We start from the raw sequence: 21100 nt of genomic DNA on the forward strand, positions 1-21100 counted from the left end.
TGTTCCTTGTTCAGGAGCTGAGGTTGGGGTAAGAGTGCTTAGGGGAAGCTCCCTTTGGAAGGATTGATAGCAGTGCCTCGGGTATTCAGAACTGAGCACACATTCCTGTGTCCTGCTTAGACCACAGTATTCCTGAAGCCTTTTTATTGCGGGCGCTATTTGAAATACGTTTGAGCTCCTTATTAAGGAGTAAGCTCCAACAAACCTTGAGAGCAGAGCTTTCTACCTCTGTCACTAGCTGCATCTTGGAGTGGCTTTACCCACCTTTCTGCCATGTGTTCCTGGGGCACCGGTCAACTGCTGAGCTGCCTCTTCCACTGTCCTGCAATGTGAAAGTAGCACCAGATATTCCTTTGTGCATTTCTGTGTATATGGCTTTCGTAGTTGGGGGTTTTCCAAGCACTGATACCCAGTGTTTTCAGTTTGTTCTATGAGGGGATATTTTATTTGCATCTATGTTTTTAGCTATCCTGTGATAACTTGTTGAATATTAAAAAACAAAAATATTTTGCTTCTATTGGAACATTTGTATACTCGCAACTATATTTCTGTAAACAGCTGCAGTCAAAAATAAAACAATGAAAGTTTTCATTTTGCAGTGTAAAGTCATCTTGTGGTTTTTTACAAGAGCATCTCCTCTCTGCTGGGAGAAAATGCCATTCCTCAGTATGGAATGGACCTGACTGGGAACCAGTGGAGCTGGGTCGGGAACTACTGGGGTGAGAAGAGCCTGTGCCACCCAAGTGTCCCACTGGAGCTGCTGCATGGGAAAAGGCACCATGTCACAGCTGTGTTTCTTCTTCACTTTGTGGTGTAAGAGTCCAAAGTAACCTTTGGGCTGCGCTGCTGCACATGACAGTGTTCCAGGGAATTAATTCCTTCCAGTCAATCCGAAGCAGGATTCCACCTGCAGAGGGCTCCCTGGATGGTCCAGAGCTCCTCCACCTGAGGGACGTGATGCCAGAAATCCTAGGCCGTGGTGATGGGAGTTACACCCTTCACCTGCACCCATGGTGTGTTCATGCTCATGTGCTAGAAACACCCCAGAGCTGCTGAGGCTCAGTGTGCATCCACGCTGCCCTCCTGCAGGAAGAGTCACCTCCATTGGGACTGTAGGGTCCAGCAGCTAGTATCAGTCATGTAATAAACTATAACAGGGGCAGGAAGCAGCTGCAGTTACCCCAGAGCTGTGTGTGCTGTGCCACAATGGGGTAAATGCAGCCCACTGGCATCTGCCCTTCTAGAACTGCTGACCCTGCTGCAGGCACTCGCTACCCACTGGCCTTGTTAGTGCCAGGGGACAAAAGAAACCCTCCCAGCCTCCTCTTTCTCTCGAGGCTCACAGAAAGGCACATGCCAGCCTCTGAGCCCAGTCCAGGCAGACACAGACACAAAACTGAACCATGGTGCTGTGGGATTTGGTGTTTATTGGCAACACAGCCACAGCTTAGGGGGTCCAGGGGACTGAGTAAGGAAGCCAATACCTTCCTTCCTGCCAGGCTAACAAGTCTGGAGCTTCCCCAACAACTGCCATCCCCTGGTCACGGCTGCTCTTTGGGCATCAAGCATGGAAGCAAAGGCCCAGCTCCTCCCCAGGGCAGCCGCCCCTTCCTAAAGCCATCAGCACCAACACACAGCACCCATGGGCTCATCCATCCCTGGCAGCAGCGGCTGCAGGGACCCCTCTGACCATTCACCTTCTCTTCACAAACTTCTTGGTGACAGCATTGGGGTTGAGGCGCCGCCGACCGGCGCCCAGAGCCGCGTCCCTGATCTGCAGGTTGGCTGCTCGGCTGTAGATGTCGTTCTCGGCAAAGGGTGAGGCTCTGGCGATGTAGTCGGGGTCGAAGACGTTGGTTTTCTGCCTGGCCTTGCGGGACAGGCGCTGCTGCGGGAAGGGCTGGTCAGCCACCAGGTGAGGGTTGTTGGCGTGCTTCCCCCCGCGCGGCGCCGGCAGCGGGTACTGCAAGGGAGGAACAGTTTGAAGCTTGATTTAGGGGCAGTTTGTCACCTTCAGGGGCTCGAAAGTGCCCAAAGGCTGTAGGGATGAGCTGAACAATGAAGCTCAAAAGCCATGGGGTTGAGTCTAACATCTGGAGGACAATCACAGCCTCACTTTGATTCCATGTGAGGGTACTCATACAGGCACTCACCCTCAGCCCTCGGGGGTTCAGCACCTTGGGGTTGCGGGAGAAGTGCATGTGGAGGGTTCCATCATCGCTGACACTCACTGCGACCTTCTTCAGGGTCTTGTTACCGCAGTGGGGACAGAAAACCTTCGTCATGTCCGAAGTGGTCCTGCAAGACAGGGGCATGGGGGTTTAGTGCTCCCCAGGCCATAGAATATTGGATCATCCAAGTAACCTGTAGTGACAGGACAAGGGGTGATGGCTTTAAACTTAAACAGAGGAAGTTCAGGTTAGAAATCAGGCAGAAGCTGTTCCCTGTGTGGGTGCTGAGGCGCTGGCACAGGGTGCCCAGAGAAGCTGTGACTGCCCCATCCCTGGCAGTGTTCAAGGCCAGGTTGGACACAGGGGCTTGGAGCAGCTGCTCCAGTGGAAGGGGTCCCTGCCCGTGGCAGGGGTTGGAGCTGGAGGAGCTTTAAGGTCCTTTCAAACATAAACCATTAGATCAGTCTATAACTCTAAGCACTGTACCAAGGGTAGAGCCACTCTGCACACCCAGCCTCACCTGAAGCAGCCATGGCAGCGCAGGATGTAGCTCCTGGCCTGGCGGATCAGCATGCCGTTCACTGCCAGCACATGGAGGCCCATCTGCAGCAGCACGTTCTGCAATGAGGGAGAAACCAGGATGCTGTGAGCTGGGTCTGCTGGGAACCTTCACTGGGATCTACCAGCCCAAGCAGGACAGAGGTCAATGGGAGCGACACCAATGGGTTTTGTATAGGGGCCTCTGCAAAGGGGCTGGTTTTGAGGTAAAAGAGGCTGTCACAAAGCTGTTCTCAACCTATCCAGGTGCTCTTATGTCTCCATGCACTGGTTTAACCAGCCCAGAGCTCTGAGTCATTTAGGAATTCACCAGCCCCACACATGCCTGGGAGTGGAGCTGTCCCATGTAAGACAGCACTGGCACCCACCTGCATGGCAAAGTCCGTGGTGACGCAGCCGACCTGGATGCCATCAGGAGCAGCATCACAGTGCCCCATGTCCTGCTGGACCTGCTTGAGGTTGCTGGGTGTTATCCAGCCCTCATCATCGCTCTCCTCATCTTCCTCTTCATCAGCACTGCCCTCATGCTCAGCCCTCTGGTGCTCCTCAGTGGCCCCTGGGCTAACAGAGATGCCTTGAGCGCTCTGTAGTGGAAGATGATGGCAGTCAGTGATGGTACATGCAGTAGAGGTGGGAAAAGCCATCCAGACACCAGTGTGGCACAGACTGCAAGGAGAGGAGGCCCCAGGTCTCACCAGCAGCTCCTGCAGCTCCTCCTCGATGCTGGGCAGGGGCACTCGCCAGTACAGGAAGGAGCTGAACTCGTCACTCTCAGATGGGGCTGTGCTCCCCTCAGTGCCTGGCTGGTGCTGCCCCTTCCCATGGTGTTTGTGCTGTGGAGAACACACAAGGGGATCACTGCTGCTGCCTGGGGGCTCTGCAGGACTGTGCCCCATCCCCATCCCCATCCCCTTCCTTTGGGGCACGGCAGCCCCATCCCTTACCTTGGAGGGCAGGTGGAAGCCAGCGAGGTGTACAGGGGCCTCGGGGTGCTGTGGGGTGGAGCTGACCTGCACCTGGGGAGGGAGCAGGGGGTCAGGGGAGTGTTCCAGGGATGGGGTCACATCCCTGGGCAGGGGGCACGGACCCACCTTGTCCTGGGGCTCCCAGCGGAGGCAGTCGGGGCCGTCGGTCTCAGCCTGCAGCTGGCAGGTGAGGGCAAGGACCTGCAGGTCAGCGGCCGACAGGCTTGGGTAGTCCCCGGTCTTCTTGGAGAACTCGGTCACTGTAGGAGGGAAGGAGAAGGGAAGGGAAGAAAAAGAGAAGGGAGGAGGAAAGGAAGGAAAAGGGAATGGGAAGGAGAAGGGAAGGGGAAGGAGAAGGGAGGGGGAAGGAGAAGGGAAGGGGAAGGAGAAGGGAAAGGGAAAGAAAAGGGAAGGGAAAGGGAAGGAGAAGGAGAAGGGAAGGGAAGGGGAAGGGAAAGGGAAGGGAACGGTAAAGCAGTGCCCGGTGCGGCCGCAGGGAGGGCAGGTCCGGTCCGGTCCGGTACTCACCGAGGCGCAGGAGGTCGGGCCGCGGGCGGCGCAGGCGCAGTTCGCAGGGCAGCGCGGCCAGGCGGCGGCGCGCGCGCCGGTCCCGGATCTCGGCCAACACCTCGGGCACCGTGTACAGGGTCTGGGCCAGGTCCTGCGGGCGGAGCCGTCAGCGGGGCCGGCACCGGTAACACCGGTACCTGCAGCGGGGCCGGCACCAGTACCCCCGCTACCTCCGGTATCCCCGGTACCCCCGGTATCTCCGGTACCCCCAGTACCCCCGGTACCTCCGGTATCCCCGGTACCCCCCGGTACCTCCTGTATCCCCGTACCCCCGGTACCCCCTCTCCCCCCGGTACCCCCGGTACTCCCGCTATCTCCGGTACCCCCTCCCCCCCCCCCGGTACCTGTAGCGGGGCCGGCACCGGTAACCCCGGTACACCAGTACCCCCGGTACCCCCGGTACCTCCGGTACTCCCGATACCCCCAGTACCCCCGGTACCCGCAGCGAGGCCGGCACCGGTACCCCCGGCACCTCCGGTATCACCGGTACCCCCGGTACCTGCACCGGTACCCCCGTTACCCCCGGCACCCCCGGTACCTCCGGTACCCCCTCCCCCCCGGTACCTGCAGCGGGACCGGCACCGGTACCCCCGGTACTCCCCGTACCCCCGGTACCCCCGGCATCCTCCGGTACCCCCGATACCCCCGTTACCCCCGGCACCTCCGGTATCTCCGGTACCCCCCCCCCCGGTACCTGTAGCGGGGCCGGCACCGGTACCCCCTATACCCCCGGTACCCCCCGTACCCCCGGTATCTCCGGTACTCCCGGTACCCCCTCCCCCCCCCCCCCCCGGTACCTGCAGCGGGGCCGCGCTCAGGAACGCGCCGGTGTCGGCCACGACGTGCGCCACGCGCGCCATGTCCGCCGGTCCCATCCCGGCCCCCGCCGCGGTGCACGCCGGGAGATGGAGTCCGGCGCCGGGCACGCCGGAAACGGCAGCGTCCGCCGCCCGCGTGACCGCTTCCGGGAGGTGCCGTCAGGTGACCGGTTGGTGTCATATGACGGTAGACGCTGGAGCCGGAAGCGGGAGTGGAGCGGTCGCTGGTAACTCCGGTGGTGGGACGGGACCGGACGGGATGGGACGGGGCTGAACGGGATGGGATGGACGGGACCGGACCGGACGGAACGGGATGGGACGGGACGGGACCGGACGGGACCGGACGGGATGGGCTGGAATGGAAGGGACGGGATGGGGCTGGACTGGGCTGTACGGGACGGAACGGGACGGGGTTGGTCTGGGATTCGCTCCCCTTTCCGTACGGCTCGGCCCCGCTCCGCCGCTACCCCCCCGTTGTCCAGGGGCCGGTAGGGAGCCCCTGGAGCCGCTCCGCTGCGGGCTGTGCTCCGGTACCGGCTCGGCGCGCCCCGTGGGAAGGGTTCCCCCCTCCGCCCCCTGCCCCTCGCGGTGTCCGCGGCTTTGCCTGGTGCTCTCTGCCCCTTCCTGTGCTCTCCGACGGCCGCGGCCGTCGCTGCCCCTCCGGCCGAGGCAGAGCCCGGGGGGGTCCCGGGGCTGCTGCCGCTGCCCCCGGGGGGGAGGCCGGGACCGGGCACAGGGCGGCTCGGAGAGGGTGGGAGCAGGGAGCAGAGCGGGTGGGAGAGGGGAAGGGTTGGTCAGGGTGGAAAGCTGTGCCTGGGGTTGGCCCTGAGCACAGAGGGGTCCTCTGGAGGTCGAGAGGTGTTTAACGTGGCCAAGGACATCAGAGCAAATGACAGAGGAAGTAGAGAATTGGGAAAACAAAAACTGGGAAGAGGGAAGATTTAAAGGGAAAGGATAGACCAGCCTGAATGGGACGGGTCTCTGGTGGCATCTTACGTGGGGGGGTGCAGGGAGGAAACCGGTGGCTGGGTCTTGGGGTCTCACTTCTCATGGGATGTTCAGGCTGGTTTGTAGGGATGTGGTCCCTGCTGTGGGGCCTTGGACCTTACCACAACACCTGAGGTGCAGGTCACTAATGGTGATGTGAGAAAGGCCCCAAAGGGCAGGTTTGCTGTTGGTGAGCCCTGGGGCCTCGTCACAGCCTCATGCAGGAGGGGCACCTGTGCTTGGCTGTGTCCTGTGGGTCTCCTTGATGGTGTTAATGAAGTAAACCGTGATGTGAAGCTGGGGAGTCAGAGCAAACTCAGGGATAACAATAACCTAAGGGAAGGTTGGGGTGATCTGTGTGCTGCAATAATGGGAGTAACTGTAGTAAGAGGAAGTGCAATTAGTCTGTGTCAGCTCTCCCCACTGATGAGCAGGTGGGACCAGCATGTGCCAGTGATCATCCTGCTGCCTGCTGCTCTGAGACAGGGGCCATTGTGGCACCAGGTGAGGTTTTCCAGCACTGGCTGAGCATGGGGTGCTGGGCAGGTTTACTGTGCTGGGTGAGATCAGGTTGTGTGGACCTGGCATGGAGAGGGGCTGGAGTGTGGAGACCCTGGTTTGTGAGACAGGATTAAATAAGGATCCTGGCTTTGGGATGAAGCTTGGTTCAGTTTAATGGCGTGGGGCGAGAGCAGGGTGAGAGTGAGACTCCTCCGCAAGGAGGGAGCTGGTGGAGGCTGGAATGTTGGAGATGCTCTTATCTCCTTTCGCTGTTTTTCTCCCACTGTCCGGTCGGCTGTTGCTCCAGGGTAGGAGAGGCGACCTTGGCTTTGGTGCCTGTTGGGGAGGCTTAGATTTGGCCCTGACAATAGCGTTGAGGACCCTCTTTGCCCCCTCATCTGCTCAGCTGTGTCGGGGGCTTGTGCAGAGAGGGCCCCTCTGCTCTGTGACCCTGATACCACCACAGGCACATCCTCTCTAGCCCCTCAGCATGGACAGTGCAGAGGAGGGGTCTGCCCACAGGCTCAGGAGGATGGGGTGAGTCAATAGCTGCCCCTGTGGTCCACGACCCAGCACCTCGTGTTGTACATGGTACATGACCTCATCCTGCTGCCTGGTCAGTGCCTCTGCCGGGTGCTGCAGCCTGTGTCCTGCCTGCTCCCTGTCCCGGTCAGTGACTCCAGGAGGGAGCCTGTGCCTGTGACGTGGCACTGGAGAGAAGGAAGTGGTGAGTGCTGAGGAAGTGGAGGTCTGGGCTCGGAGGCTGCTCTGTGGTGTGATCCTTCCCTGTGCTCAGAGCAGCTGTGGTCCTGTCCCCTCTGTGCTGTGTTAGAGTGGATGGGATGGATTTCCCCGTGGGACATTGGCAGTGACAGACCCAGGCTGTCCATGAGGATGTGTCTGCTCCCCCATGCTGTGCCTGAACCTCCCTGTGTTCTGGTGTCACTGCACTGTCCGTGCTCAGATCCCCAGTGTGGTCCCCATGCAGGCTGCTCTGGAGCCGGTGTCTGCTCCGCAGCACAGAGCAGGGTGTCAGGCAGTGTTTGTGGAGCTCCTCATGCTGGCTGTGATCAGCAGAGACCTTTGGGTCGAGGTGAGCTGCAGCCACCAAAATGAGGTGTTCGGAGGGCTGGCACTGCCCAGCTTGGCTCTGGTCTCCTCAGGCCATGGCAGTGTGGTTGAGGAGGGTTTGTCTGCCTGGGGCACACTATTGCCATAGCAGTGAGAGGGAGCCTGTGTTCACCAGGCATGTGCCTGCCCATTGCCAAGTCTCCCTACCAAATGGGCCACTTGCAATGATGTCTTGGCTACATTTGGGCTCAGAGGGGACCCCAGGGAAGCTCCATCTTCCTGCGCACAGTGGGGCTGCTGCTGAGGGCTCTGTTCTCTCTCTGCTCCCAGACAGGGGTGATGCCATGGCCGCTGCAAGCTCCAGCAGGGCCAGGTCTGGAGCACCCTGTGAGAAGTACCAGCTGTCTGTGAAAGGTGGGTCCTGCTGCCCCAACGCGGTGGGGCCGGAGCCCCGTGGTGAGGACCTGGGTTTGGGTGCTCCTGGTCTGGTGTGTGTGGGTCCATCGGGGTCAGCCGGGATGGAGCTGTCTGCGCTGCCTGTGCCCCAGCGGGGCAGCCGTCGGTCAGGCTGTGCGGCTTCCATGGTACATGTGTACATGGTACCCGTGGGTCCATGGCCGCGAGGTGGCTCCCGACTCCTGGAGCTGCGGCCCCAGCTCAGCCCCACCGCGGGCACCGCTGGGCTGGGGGCAGCTGAGCCTCACCCCCCGGTGCCTCCTGCCCTGCGGCTCCGCAGAGCCCTCGTGTCCCCCCCTTGCTCCCCAGGCCTGGGGTAGGGCAGTGTCTGTGGGGACTGTGATAGTCCTGCAGCCTTCGGGTGTGGGGCTGGGCTGTGGCTGTAGCTGGGGACATGAGGGGCTGGTGATGGGAGCACCCGGATCTGACCATTGCTGCCATCAGGGGATCGGTTCCTGCTCCCCCTCCTTCCAAAACCAGTTTGAGTGCAGTGAGTCCTGGCACCCTGAGCTGGCAGAGACAGGGAGGAGTGTATGGGGCAGGGGACAGGGTCTCCCATTTGGCTTCCTGACTCTCTGCCTGCCCCCTACCCAGTGGTGTCCCTGAGGCCCAAGGTGCACAGCCGCCCGTCACGGATGACCTGCTATGTGGAGGTGACAGCCGACGGGCTGCCCAGTGAGACCAAGAAGACTGGAAAGCAGATTGGGACCTCTGAGGTGCTGTGGAACGAGATCCTCACCCTGTAAGTCCTTGTGAGCCCCTGGTGTGGGGCTGGTGCTGGGACTGGTCCTGTGTTCCCTGTAACCCTCTGTGTATCCTCTGTGCTATGGACTGGAGCCACTTGGGTGTCAGAGATCATTGCCTCTAGATAAGGGTGCTGCAAAGAGCAGCCAGGCTGGGAGGGCAGCTGTAGGGGATGCTTCCCATTGCCCTATGCCCTTGCCTTCCTGCCTCTGCTCCCTGGGTTTGGCCTGGCCCTACTGCCTCCCCGAGCATGGAGTGGGGCTGAGCCCACAGTGATGACCCCATTCTTTGGTCTCTGCAGGAACATCACAGCTCAGAGCCACCTGGACCTGAAGGTTTGGAGCTGCCATACCCTGAGGAACGAGCTCCTGGGCATGGCCTCCGTCAGCCTCAGCAGCCTGCTGAAGAACGGGGGGAAACGTATGTACGAGCCCCATGCAATGGGGACCCTGGGCTCTGTCCTGCCCATTGCTGTGTGTGCAGGAAAGGGGATGGCTCCGGGTGGGAACAAGGCACCACTGTGCCCCTGTCAGGGCCGGGGTGTGACGGAAGCCGATCCCCTCCCATAGCCAGGGTGCTGCAGCCTCCACGGAAACACAAACCCCACAGCTATTTGCTGCCATTTGTGGTCTCCAGCGTGTGGCTTGTGACAGCAGCTACAGCATAAAGGTGCCATTCAGGGCTTGGGCTGCACAGGAGGCTCCGCAGGGCTGGAAAGGGCTCACTCTGTCTTTTCCAAGCCCAGCTCTGCTGCTTGCAAGACATAGACCTGGTATTGAGTGGGGAGAGGGGCCTCCTGTGCCATGGGGGGATTTGCAGCTGGTTGAGGGGCTGGGAAGAGCTCCCTCCCCTGGCACAATGGAACTGTGAGGGTGTCCAGTGTGTGAGGCTGCTGTGCCCCCGGGTCTCACCTTGTCTTGCTGGGGCAATGAGGACCCCATGGGGGCTGTGCTGCTGCTACCACTGCCTTTACCTCAAAGCCAGTGATGTCCTAAACGTCCCCCCCCAAGCAGCTGCAGGGCTGGGCTGCCTGTTGCTTGGGCTGCTCTGTCAGGTGTCTGCAGTGGGGTCTCTGCCCCAGGGCACCCTTCCCTGCAGGGTTTTGTTCCTGAGGTGTGTAAATGCCATGCAGGGCTCCTGGGGCTGCTGCTGCTCCTGGTTACCTGCCTGCTCCTCTGCAGGGGCACAATCAGCCCTTTCATGAGCAGGCCTCCCAGGGGCCATGTGGAAAATGAATGGAAAAGGCAACGGCTGCTGTAGTTTGTGTGTTAACATCACCAGAAAGAACGTGTCAGACTTTTCCTTGACACCAGGAGCTGGGAGGGAGGGAGGGTTCTTAAAGCTGCAGAGCTTGTGCTGTTGGGAAGGTGCTGCTGCAGGCTGGGGGTGGCTGGCACTGCTATGGTCACACATGTGCTCTTGTCTGCCCATTTATCCAGCCTGGAGCCGCTCCCTCCTCTCTGCAGACTTGTTGCTTGGCCTTTGCTGCAGCTCTCAGTGGCCCAGAGGCTGCTGCTGGTCCCCCAGAGGTCCCATGTGAGCCTGCATCCTTTGGAGACCCCTTCCTTGGGAGGGTTTCTCACCTGCCAGCCTAAGGAAGTGGCCGGGTCACACCAGGGTGTGCAAAGGGCTGTTGGGAGTTCAAACCATCCCAAGTTGGACATGTAGTGTCCTTATGCAGCTCACAACCCTCTGCCTGGGGAAAGCAGTGAAGTGCATGTGGACACTGCTGCTGGTGGGAGCATGGCCATTCTCTCAGCAGTCCTTTCCCCTCCTGCACACTCAGCAGGAGGGTGCAGTACCCAGGGCTTCTGCAGGGCAGCAGACATGGGTTCTGGATTAGATGAGTTTGTAATGGCTTTGGGGAGGTTTTCTGGAAGTTACTGATAATTCAGTATAGCTGTGGCCTTTGGTTTGTGTCCGTGTAGTTGTTCTACGTGGTCCAGAAGAGTTGTTCTGGTTGCTCTGCTTTTAGTTCGGGGCAGTGTTCTCAGTGCTGGTGACGTCCGTGGCAGTGCATGCAGAGCTCTTCCCTGCCAGGAAGACGCTGGAGCTCCCTCTGTTCTTTCCTTCTGTTGGCCCTCTTGCCAAACACGCCTCACTTCAGGTGGAAGAGTCTCAAGTCTGAGGCTTGGAGCCTGGAAAAGAGCTCAGTGAGGAGCCTGGTGAGGGCTGAGCTCCCAGGAAGACTGGGATCGCTGCTGGAGGCAGCAGCTGTTGGACAGGAGCTCCTGCTCCTGGTGGGTCCAGTCTTTGGGCCTTGGCAGCACCTCCAGGGCCTCTCCTGGCAGGCAGCACCCTCCTGGGTGGGGAGAGGTGGGCAAGGATGGGCTCAATCACTGAAGTCCATCTGGAGCCTTCCATGGAGCTGAGCTGCTCCCAGGCTCCAGTGAAACAGCCATCCCATAATGGCAGAGCCGCCTGCCCTGGTCCCCGAGCCCTCCCTGCTGCAGAGGCACCTCTTTGTTCCCAGGCTCCAGCAGCACCTCTCCTGCTCCTCCCATGGGGTTGGCCTCGTACCACAGTCTGTGGAGGCTGATACTGGGTCTTGCTGGTTTCTGCTGGTCCTGCCATGTGCCCAGCAGTGCATGGCTGAGCCAGGCTGCATCTCCCAAATGAAAGCTCTTGCTTTTATTGCTTGCCACTCAGGTTGCAGTTTCCAGCAAGAGGCTCCTGTTCCTGGGGTGGCATCATGTGCCAGGGCTTTACAGACCCTGTACAGCCTTTCCCTTGCCTCCTGCTGTGCCTCAGGCAGAGCTGCTGGAGCTGGGCCTTCCCAAACCTCTGGGAAGCTGCAGCTTTCCCCCTGTCATGGATGTGATGTGAAGGGAGCTCTGCTGTGTGCCCCAGCAGCAAAGACTGTTACCAAGGAGTCATGAAGGCAGAGCTCAGACCTGCTGATGTGGCTGTTCAGGGAGCTGGCTCTGTAGTGGCTGGGCCATGGTCTCATGGAGCTGGTCATCCAAGCGAGGAAGTCACAGTGAGGGTTGTTCTGTGCCTACCAAGTGTCAGCTTGTGGGTGTCATGTCCTGAGCATCCTGCATAGCTGATGGGACTATGGCCACCAGCACTGTCCCCATGCTCTTTGAATGGGAGGCTGGTGTCTGTGCCCAAGCCAGCATGTTAGCAGGGTCCACTGGCTCTGGTTCTGCTGTAACCTCCCAGGGTTGTTTGTGTAGAGAGCCTGCCATGACCAGTCTTCTGCCCCCATCCTGTCTTCTCTCCCAGGCCTGTGATGGTTCAGAGACACAAAGCAGAATTCCGAGGTTCTCCAGGTTATACCTGTTGGACAAGGAGTGGGACACGGTTGTCTCTAAGCTGTTTGTGGCCAAGACTGGACCAGCAGCATGAGCAAAGCTTCCCATTGCCTGGGGAGACTTAAATCTTACCCAGGACAGTAAACATTATCCCTTCCCCTACACTCTGGGCTCCTTCCTGGTTTAGGGATGGCTGTGGAAGTCCAGCTTTCCCCTGCTTCTTCCTGGGGGGGGGGCCCTGTAGCCACGGCACAGAGTCATTCCTTTGGCTGCAGGCATGCACAGTGGTTAAGGAAGGAGCACCAGGGAGATGGGTGCTGCCCACCCCCAGCCCTGAGCTCTGGTTAGCATGGGGGACCCTGAGACTGTGGGCAGCTGGCTTGGATCAGTGCTCCCACCGATGTGTTTGCTGCCCTGCCTTTTCTGCCTGGTGCCAGGATGATTTCAGGGCATGGACCTGCCTCTGGGATGTGATTCTTCTGTGGGTTGATGAGGGGACAAGTAGGTTGGTGCTTTTGGGTAGCCCATAAGATATGCTTATATTCTGTCTGCATAAGCAGCAGTCCCAGCTGCTCTGGAGGGGTGATGGTGGGTACAGATCTGATTGCATGGAACTGTTTGAGTGGAAACTGTCCTTAGCAAACAGTGGAGCTGTGCAATGAGGGTCTGGGAGCTGAGAGGATAGAAAGCACTGTCTGTCCGTCCGTCTGTCTGGAAACCTTCCTGGCTGCATGTGTGGAGATGGAGCCACCCCACCCAGGGAAGAGGCAATGGGGCTGCTCCCTCCTGCTGCCTGTGTCCATGGGTGTCAGATGTGTGTGGTTGCTGGTGGTCCCACCGGGCTCGGGCTCAGCCTGGGGCCGTTATCACGCTGGCTGCTACCAGCTCTGTTTCATGGAACTGTAAATCCACTTAATGGGCTGGGTGGGAATTGCAGCTCACCTCTGCTAAATGGGAGCTCTGATGCTGTGTGCGGGGCGCTGGAAGGAGCTGAACTGAGACCTTATTGAGGCCCAAATCACCCCCAGACCCCCTCCCATAATAATAATAATAATCCTTCTGACATTCTGGCTGCTGTAGGACACAGGCAGCCTTTGTGCTCGGCCGCTCAGGGGACCCTCTGTTGGTGCAACAGCAATGTCCCTTTGTGCGTCCCGTGTGCTGGATGGGGACAGTGAATGGAAGGTTCTGCTCCTGTTTATTTTCTTTAACGAAGCTGAAGGGGGTGGAGGGGGAGAAGGAAGCTGGCTGGGAGGTTCATGTTCACATCCTCCACTTGGAGACACCTTGTCTTAGCTGCTGCCCCTCGGCCGGGCGCCGGCACAATGAGGGCTTGTGCAGCTCCAGCAGGAAGAGCTGCACACACAAGGGATGGAGGAGACCCCTGGAGTGTGCGGGCACAGGTTCCGCATGACTCTGAGAAAGTGCAAATTCCTATGGCTTGGAGCAGCCAGGGGGAAACAGGGCCTGGGTTTGTTCAGGGTTTTGCTGTGCTCTGTAGCATCTTCTGTCTCGGGCTCTTAAATCTGACATCAGTTCCTTTTGGAAGCAAACTGGGAGTAACTCCTTTAGGCAGATGGGTAAGACCAGGCTTCCTTAGCAGAATCCCTTGATGGGTAATGGGTAGGTAATGAGCAACCCCAGAGCTGGGCTCCAGTCTCCACACTGTGTCCCTATGACCATGGGCTCCTGCTGTGCCTGGGCACTGAGGGCACCTGGCTCCTTTGCACTGAAAACCTGAGACCCTGTGGCAAGGTCCTTGTGCCCTGCAGCCCTGTTGTCACTACAGACTCCTGCAGCCCTGCCAGTGTAACTTCAGAGCCAGAGGTGAAATGAGGGGTCCATAGGGAGTGGACCATGCTCCTCCTGCTCCCACTGGCAGATACCGCACCCTGTCCCTGCAGGAGACTGGGACAAAGCAGGTTACTAAAAAATGGTGCCATTGTGTCATGAGCAATCTGTGTATAATAAGAATATTATTTGAGTAAATGAGTCAGAAAGTGTCTGGGCTGTGTCCCAGGCTGGTACAGCCAAACTTTTCTCGCCCTCTTTGCCAGAGCTGGGTGTCTTGGTCCTGCTGTCTCTGGCAGGCATTGCTGTGATGGTGTGATGATGTGAGAGCCCAGCCTGCATTGAGCATCGTGGTGTTCTCCTGTTTGTGGGCACTGAGGATCACTGTCTATGGGGATGCAGCCCTGCAGTAGGTGTGCAGGGATGGAGGAGGCTGTGGGAGGCCTGCAGGCAGCCCCTCTGCACTGCACCTTGCTGTGTGCTGGTGGCTTCCCAGCTTCCTCACCCTGCTGCTCCCTGTGGCAGCTGACAGGAAGCCTGGGGGAGAGCTGGAATGGTGGTGGGTGTCTGTGGTGCAGGACAGGGGACAGTGGTGCCCCCTGTTATGGGGCAGGGCTGTGCCTGCCAACACATGTTGGTGGAACAGGGCAAGCGCTGGTTCTTGAAGTGCTGCTGGTGCCCTGGTGTGTGGCACCATGTGGGTCATCAGCTCCTCTTTCTTGTCACTCCAGCCCCTTGCTCTGTGCCCAAGTGATGTTCCCAGGGCTGTTAACCTCTGGTAGAGCTGCGGTGCCTGGCTGAGCAGGGAGCTGAGGCTGGCAATGTCTTCCCAAGCTGCTGGAGCTGAACTGGGTGGTGATGGAGGGGAGTGGAGCTGGCAGCTTCCAGCAGCCTCCCAGCCCATGTCCCCTGCTCCAGAAGCTCCTGTGAAGGTGGTCTGATGCTGCAGTAGTGTTTCTGTTTGGGGGCAGCAGCCCTTTGTGCCAGTTCTGTTCAGTAGAACTGATGTGCAGGGATGCGAATGAAGGGATGTGTTTGGGGTTTTCCTTTGCTGCTTACCTAGGTTTTCTAGGTGACATGAGGGTACCTCTGATTCTGAAAGATGCTGCTTGTTCTGCAGCAGGACCGGGCTTCAGGCATCCTTTAGCCTGTAGCCATCAGCCTGCTTCGTGTCCCAGGTATCGGCTGGTAATTGCCCTCATGCAGAACCCTTCTTGCCCCATGTGTTGTTCCAAACGAGCTGAATCTCTTGGCTTGCATGACACAGTCTCCCCTACAGCTCCAGCTCCTGGATGTGTGAGCCATGGTAGTGTCAGCTGCCACAGCAAGGGCCCCTGGGGCAGCTGCATCCCTATGTAACAGGGTGGTGGGACCCAGCTTTGTGAGCAGTGGCTGGTGAAGAAGGGTCTTCCTTGGGAGCTGGTGTTGGGGCTGGCTGGGAGTCCTCCGGTGGTGCTGGTAGGTACATGTAGGTACATGTGGAGCCATCGCTGGTGGTGCTTGTCCTGAGGGACTGGGCACGTTGTCCTTTCGGGATACAGGAGTGCTTGGAGGGGAGCAGGAGGCTAACATTCCATCCCATGGGGAGCTTGGGTGGTGGAGCCATCCACGGTTGGCGTCCTGAGTGATGACTGCTTGGTCTTTTTCTCCATGTCCTCTCCCAAAGTGGAGAACAGGCAGCTGACCCTGGACCTGCACACAGAGAACAAAGGCAGCGTTGTCTCCGGCAGAGAGCTGACGATTTTCCTGGACGGGCCCAGTGTTGATCTGGGAATGCTGCCTAATGGCAGTGCCGTGACAGAGGGTGAGTGCTGCCCGGCTCCACATGCATGCGGCAGCTCAGTGCTCGAGGCAGTGAACAACAGTGGGGCTGAGAGCACCCCTGAGCCAGCGTCCCAGTGCCAGCAGCTGCCTCCTCTCACAGGTAAGGCTCCGGTCCCTGCCTGCCCTGGTCTTGGGCACAGGCTCCCATGGAAGCAAGTGTGTGGTGGGGCAGGAGCAGGAGCATCAACAGGCACAATGGGCTGAGAGGAGAGGCCCTGCTCCAGCCCTCCATCAGCTGCCCATGTAGCTCAGCCCCTGCCCTCTGTGGACTGGGAAGAGGCTTCTGTATTTAATGCACACCAAAAAGGGCTCCCTGTGGCAGAGTGTGTGTGGAGACATTGACTGATGTCTGTCAGGAGAGCGAGTTGAGCTTGTGCTGAACAGGGGCAGTTGCATTGCTTTCCTCCAGCTCCTTCTCTTCCTCACTGGGAGATGAAGGGTGCTGAGGCATGGGAAGAAGTGTCCCAGGGAAGCTGTGAATGCTCCATCCCTGGCACTGGTCAAGGCCAGGTTGGACAGAGCTTTGGGTGGCATGGTCTAGGGTGAGGTGTCCTTGCCTGTGCAATCAGATGATGTTAAGGTCCATTCCAGCCCTAATTATTCTATGATTCTGTGAATTTGTGATTCTAAATGTGAGAGTCAATGTGGCCACCCTCCTGGTGCTGCCAATTCCGCATTTATCTTCCTAGTGCTGTAGTTGGAACCATGGGATGCTGTAGGGATGGGCTGTGCTATGGCACAGAAGTGGGCAAGGAGAGCACCTCAGCTTAAAAGCAGAGCTCCCTGTGTTCTGGTCTCTTCTGGAAGGAGGAAGGGAAGGAGGGTAGAACTAGGAGGTGTCTCAGTCATTTTCATCACTCACTTTTATTTCCCCCATTCAGGGTCTCAGCTGCCTGGAAGGGATCCCAGCAGCATGGCTGCAGCCATGGAGGGCAGACACCAGCCTCCCAGTGCAAACTGCTTTGGAAGCAGACCAAGGTAAGGGTCCTCACAGTTCAGGTATCAGCAGTTGCTGGGCCTTGAGGTAGCTGGGGAATGTATGGATTGTCCTTGTGCAGCGGATGCCTCTTTAGGTCTTCCAGTGAACCCCAGCAAAGCAGCCACAGGTTTGGAGCAGGCCAGCCTCCTGAAGGACAACAGACTGGGAGGTACTGGGGGTGGCCATAGGGCTGAGGTGCAGCTGACGTGAGCCTCTTTTGAAGTCTGTGTTTCTCAAGGAGTATCAGGTCTGTGATGGCCATGACAGTTCCCACCAGTTGCTCTATTGGCAGCTGAAGGAATGGTCCAGTCGGGGAGATGGAGCAGGCTGTGATAAAGCAAACCAGCTGATCTGCAGGGGTCCCTTCCTGTTGGTATAGGCACCTTGGTTCTTGCCTCAAGCAAGGCCACTGGGCCAGGCTGGGAAGTGCAATCCCCCTATGGGTGATGGTCACAGGGGGGATGCTGTGGAAGGTCCAGGGAGAATGGGAGAAGCAGAGCAAGCAAAGCTGCAGGGAAATAACAGCTGCTTCCAAAGGAAATGAGCTGCTTGGGCACCAGGCCATGCCCTGCCTGGCACTGTGCCCTTCCTTTCCTTCTTGCTGGGCTGAAGTGGCTCAGTGCTGCTCCTTTTGGAGCTGTGGTTATTGAGAGACATGTCACACTGTCACCATGGAGTTGAATTTAACACCTATTTATATTTCCAGAGCATGGCAGTGGCCCAGCAGCCTATACAGATGTTCTGGTTAGAAGTGTGGCTGTAGAGAGGGTGCCTGCAGCCCGCCTGATGTGCAGTTCTGCATGCTCACAGGCTTAGGAGCATTCCCAGCAACAAGCTCCATACCTTGAGCCTTTTGCCTCCTCCTTCCTCTGCCAGGCACATACAAGAGATAAGGGGAAAAATGTTTTTGACTCTGAAGTGAGACCCTGTCCTTCATATTGTGTGTTTGTCTCCCGCGGAGGAGGGACTGGGGCAGGAAACTGGGAGCAGGTTGATGAATGCAGTTTGTGCCCTTTTGTTGTGGTTACTCCTCTTAATTCCTGCTGTCCAGGTGTTAAAGCCTTCTAAGGGATGAGAGAGTGCTCAGTGTCCTGGCAGGAGCCACTTAGCAGCTATCAATAGGTGCTAGAAAACACATAAGAAAGCTGTAGTCTGGGAGGCTCAGCCTGATGACTGCTTGCTCCTAACTCCTAACTGCTTATGGATGATCTGTAGTTCCTGGTTTTGGTGTCCTCTTGACCTGTCAGCATGTGAGATAAGTGTGGTGAGGTCTGGCCAGTGCTTCTGCAGGGGACCTTCAGAGACCTTCCAGGTGTGCTTGCAATCACTAAAAGTCCCATGGCTGCTCTGGCACAGGAAACTGCCCAAGGAGTTTTCAGTTCATCCTACACTCACCTGAGTTTTAAGGGTTGTTCTGGATGGAATTCCACTCGTACTGCTACATGGGGCAGAGCACTGGTGCTGTGTGTACCCACTGTGGAGGTAGCTGCCTTCTCCAGAGTAGAGGATGGGTCCTTTGTGCTTGGGAATGCTGTCTGATGTTTGCTCTGTGTATATACAAAGCCATGTTTATTTTCATGGGCTTGGTGATGGATGCTGGCAAACTTGCTCACTGGCAGGATGGAAAGAAAAGGGTCATTCTTTGCTCCTCAGCTATTTCTACACTGTCCCCTCCAGACAAACTGCTTGATCAGGACTTCTCTTTCTTTTCCTGAACAAGTGTCATCTTGGGATTTGCTGCTAATCTTGGTGATGGGGTGTGAAATTCCACAGCCCTCTGTTCAGAGTGAAAACAGAGCCCAGAGGTCCCCACTGAGAGCTGGTGCCCTGGGTGCCAAGAGAGTTGCCACAATCTCCAGTTTGTCTTGTGGTGGCCGAATGGGCCTTTTCTGATGGTAGGGAATGACGTATCCTGGTTTGCTGCTCTCCTTATGGAGAGGCTTCAGCTGGTGAATCATGCTGGTGTTATTACCTAGGCTTGGCTGTGAGGAACTGCTGTCACCCATCACAAGCTGGTGCAAGCTCCAGTGATTCAGTGAAGCATCCTTTTGTTTCTGTGCTTCTGTGACGTCCAAAACTCACCTCCCAGCTTGTGATGGGCATGAGCATCCCTGAGACCTGGGTCCCTCAGATGAAGTATTTCCCTTTGTGAGACCCCTTGCTCTGCAAAGCCCCACATGTGGGTGCATTATGTCCCCAGACGTGTGGCTTCTGGTGTGGCACAGCAACAACACAAGGCTGTGGTCACCAGTTGGAGCCCTGGCACAGGCAGAGGGGAGGTGGGCAGTGCTGTGTGGTGCATGTACTGCCTGTGGCTGTCGGGGGCTGTCTGGGGCCGTGGGGAACAAGCTGTGAGATGGGTCTCAGGTCAGCTGGAAGGGGATGGGTAACAGGAATAAACTGGGTTCAGGGTTTCAGAGCCACATTCAGGGTTTTGGAGCCAGGTGCCTCTTTGGGTGCACATCCTGCTGTCATGGGGCGAGGGGCTGTGCTCCTGCCGCAGCTCAAGGATGATGCTGCACTGATGCCATCTCTGCTCCAGACACTGAGGTGTGAGGTCTGGGTCCTGGGGACATTCCTGGTTTCTCCCTGTTTGCAGGTGCAGGGGGAATTTCTCAGCTCCATGTTTTGGGAGCCCATGTGGCACTGGGGCTCTCCCAGTTGTGTTTCTGAGTGGTCATGCCTGATTCCCTGCATACAGCACTGGTCCTGGCCATGTGTGCTGTCCTCTCTCCTCTTTGGCTGCAGTTTGGTATCTGATGTGCTGAGGGAGATTGAGGCCGGTGCAGTCACCTATGCTGGCATCTCATGTCAGGACCTTATGGCCACTGCAGTAGGATTAGGTGACCAAAATCTGAGTTTCATGCCCAGATCCCACATCAGCCACAGCCCCCCCCCACTGTGGCATGGGGGCTCTGCCTTGCCAGAAGGTGGGGAGCCAAAAGGTTGATGTCTCCCTGGCTGACACCACTTTCTTCTTTGCATTATCTGTTCCCTTTGCCTCCAGGCCAGGAGGGGCAATGGGGCAGAGCACACGATGGGGCAGCCACCCCTGGTCCCCAGTCAGTGGGACATAGCAGGGCTCTTGTCAGCTGCCTGGGTAATGGGCTGCCTTTCCCCAAGCCCTGTTTTGTCCCAGTGTCATGGCTGTAAGAGGCTGTTCACATTTGTGCTCCCTTGTTTTCTCCCCACTCCTATTTTAGGAGCGTGTTCCCAGCCCTGCTGCTCTCACTGGGTTTGTTTCCACGCATCTATTAAAAGACAATGCCCAGATGGGAGCAGTCGTAGGAGGGCTGGGCTGGGTGGCGGGCTGCCTAATTCAGGCCTGGTAACCCTGTGTGGCCGGTTGGCAGCCTGGAAACATCCTGTTTTGGTTTCTAAAAACTCTCTGGACAGCTCTGAGCTCATCTGTGCTGAGCAGGGCAGGGACCACATCCATCCCCTGCATGGCACTGCTCCCGGTAGGACCAGCTCCTGCCGTGGTGCCACCTGCCCTGCTGCCCTCTGCCAGCCTTGCCATGGGGTGAATGTGCAGAGTTGGGTCCTGGATGGCTTTTGGGATGTGTGTGGTGCCACTGAGCCCCATGGGCAGGCAGTGAGGGGCAGCCTGCACCTCCTGACTGGGGGAAGAGGAGCCTGTTCTGCCTCAGCAGCATCTCCACATCCTCAGGTCCTGGTGGCCAAAGCCAACCCCCAGCACACAGTGATGTCCTGGGGGTAGCCAGGGTTTCTGGGGTGGGTTCAGTGTCTGAAGAGCCCTTTTGTGGGGCTGCCCTCCTGGGAAGCTCTGGAGCTGTTCGCAGTGGTCACAGTGGCTGCTGCTCATGGACTCCTCTGCCCGTGGCTCTTATCTGATTTATTTTGGACAACCATCTCTTACTTTCCCATGTCTCCTCCTGATCCCAGCCCTTTCTCTGCCCACTGCTGTGAGCGGCTCCAGAGCCAGTGGGAGGAACCAAGGGCTTGCTGGAGCTGGTGAGGGTGGCATGACTGATGATGCACCCAGCCACGGCCAAGCTTCTGTCCCCTCCCAGCTCCAGCCCTGAGATGTGGGGACAGTTTGAGGGTTTTGCCCTTTTAAGGGGAGGACTTGGCTGGGGCAGACAGACTTCCTCATCCCTGCGGTCCTCACCCTCTGTGGTCACAGCCCTGGGCTCTGATGCTGGGTGGAGGTGGCCAGGCTCTGCCTCTGGTCCTCTGGCCCTGGATGCAGGAAGGCAGCATCACCCTCCTGCCCTGTCCCCTTCCGTGCTCACAGTAACAACCAGGCTCTTCATGAACATGAAACCCCAGCCTTTTCCTTAATGCCCCCAGGCTGCCTCAGGGGTTCAGGGCTATTAGAGGGGTGCTTTGGGGGTGCTGTAGGCACTGCCCACAGAGGTCAGGCTGCCCTGGCCTCCAAGGCAGG

At 58.1% G+C, this 21100-nt stretch overlaps 2 protein-coding genes across 3 annotated transcripts in view; one reads left to right on the forward strand and one right to left on the reverse strand.

The window, feature by feature from the left end:
- Window positions 1-1632: 1632 nt before the first annotated feature.
- On the reverse strand, window positions 1633-5181 carry NOB1 (NIN1 (RPN12) binding protein 1 homolog). The gene is made up of 9 exons (XM_034072914.1): window positions 5062-5181; window positions 4223-4355; window positions 3821-3954; window positions 3674-3745; window positions 3425-3562; window positions 3098-3313; window positions 2692-2789; window positions 2154-2298; window positions 1633-1963 (listed from the first exon to the last, which is right to left on the reverse strand). The coding sequence occupies exons 1-9, from the start codon at window positions 5137-5139 to the stop codon at window positions 1694-1696; spliced, it is 1284 nt and encodes a 427-aa protein (XP_033928805.1). The 5' UTR covers window positions 5140-5181; the 3' UTR covers window positions 1633-1693.
- Window positions 5182-5270: 89 nt separating this feature from the next.
- Window positions 5271-21100, forward strand: part of WWP2 (WW domain containing E3 ubiquitin protein ligase 2) — a 40381-nt gene continuing 24551 nt past the window's right edge. The window contains exons 1-6 of one of the 2 annotated variants that reach the window (XM_034073075.1): window positions 5271-5309; window positions 7972-8055; window positions 8692-8839; window positions 9143-9261; window positions 15556-15813; window positions 16595-16691. In XM_034073075.1, the coding sequence (XP_033928966.1) occupies window positions 7986-8055; window positions 8692-8839; window positions 9143-9261; window positions 15556-15813; window positions 16595-16691 (692 nt within the window). In that variant the 5' untranslated portion in view covers window positions 5271-5309; window positions 7972-7985. Of the gene's footprint in view, window positions 5340-7971; window positions 8056-8691; window positions 8840-9142; window positions 9262-15555; window positions 15814-16594; window positions 16692-21100 lie in introns of both variants that reach the window. The other variant, XM_034073074.1, reaches the window with a different exon arrangement.

Source organism: Melopsittacus undulatus, chromosome Z, assembly GCF_012275295.1.
Source record: "Melopsittacus undulatus isolate bMelUnd1 chromosome Z, bMelUnd1.mat.Z, whole genome shotgun sequence".
Classification (NCBI taxonomy): domain Eukaryota; kingdom Metazoa; phylum Chordata; class Aves; order Psittaciformes; family Psittaculidae; genus Melopsittacus; species Melopsittacus undulatus.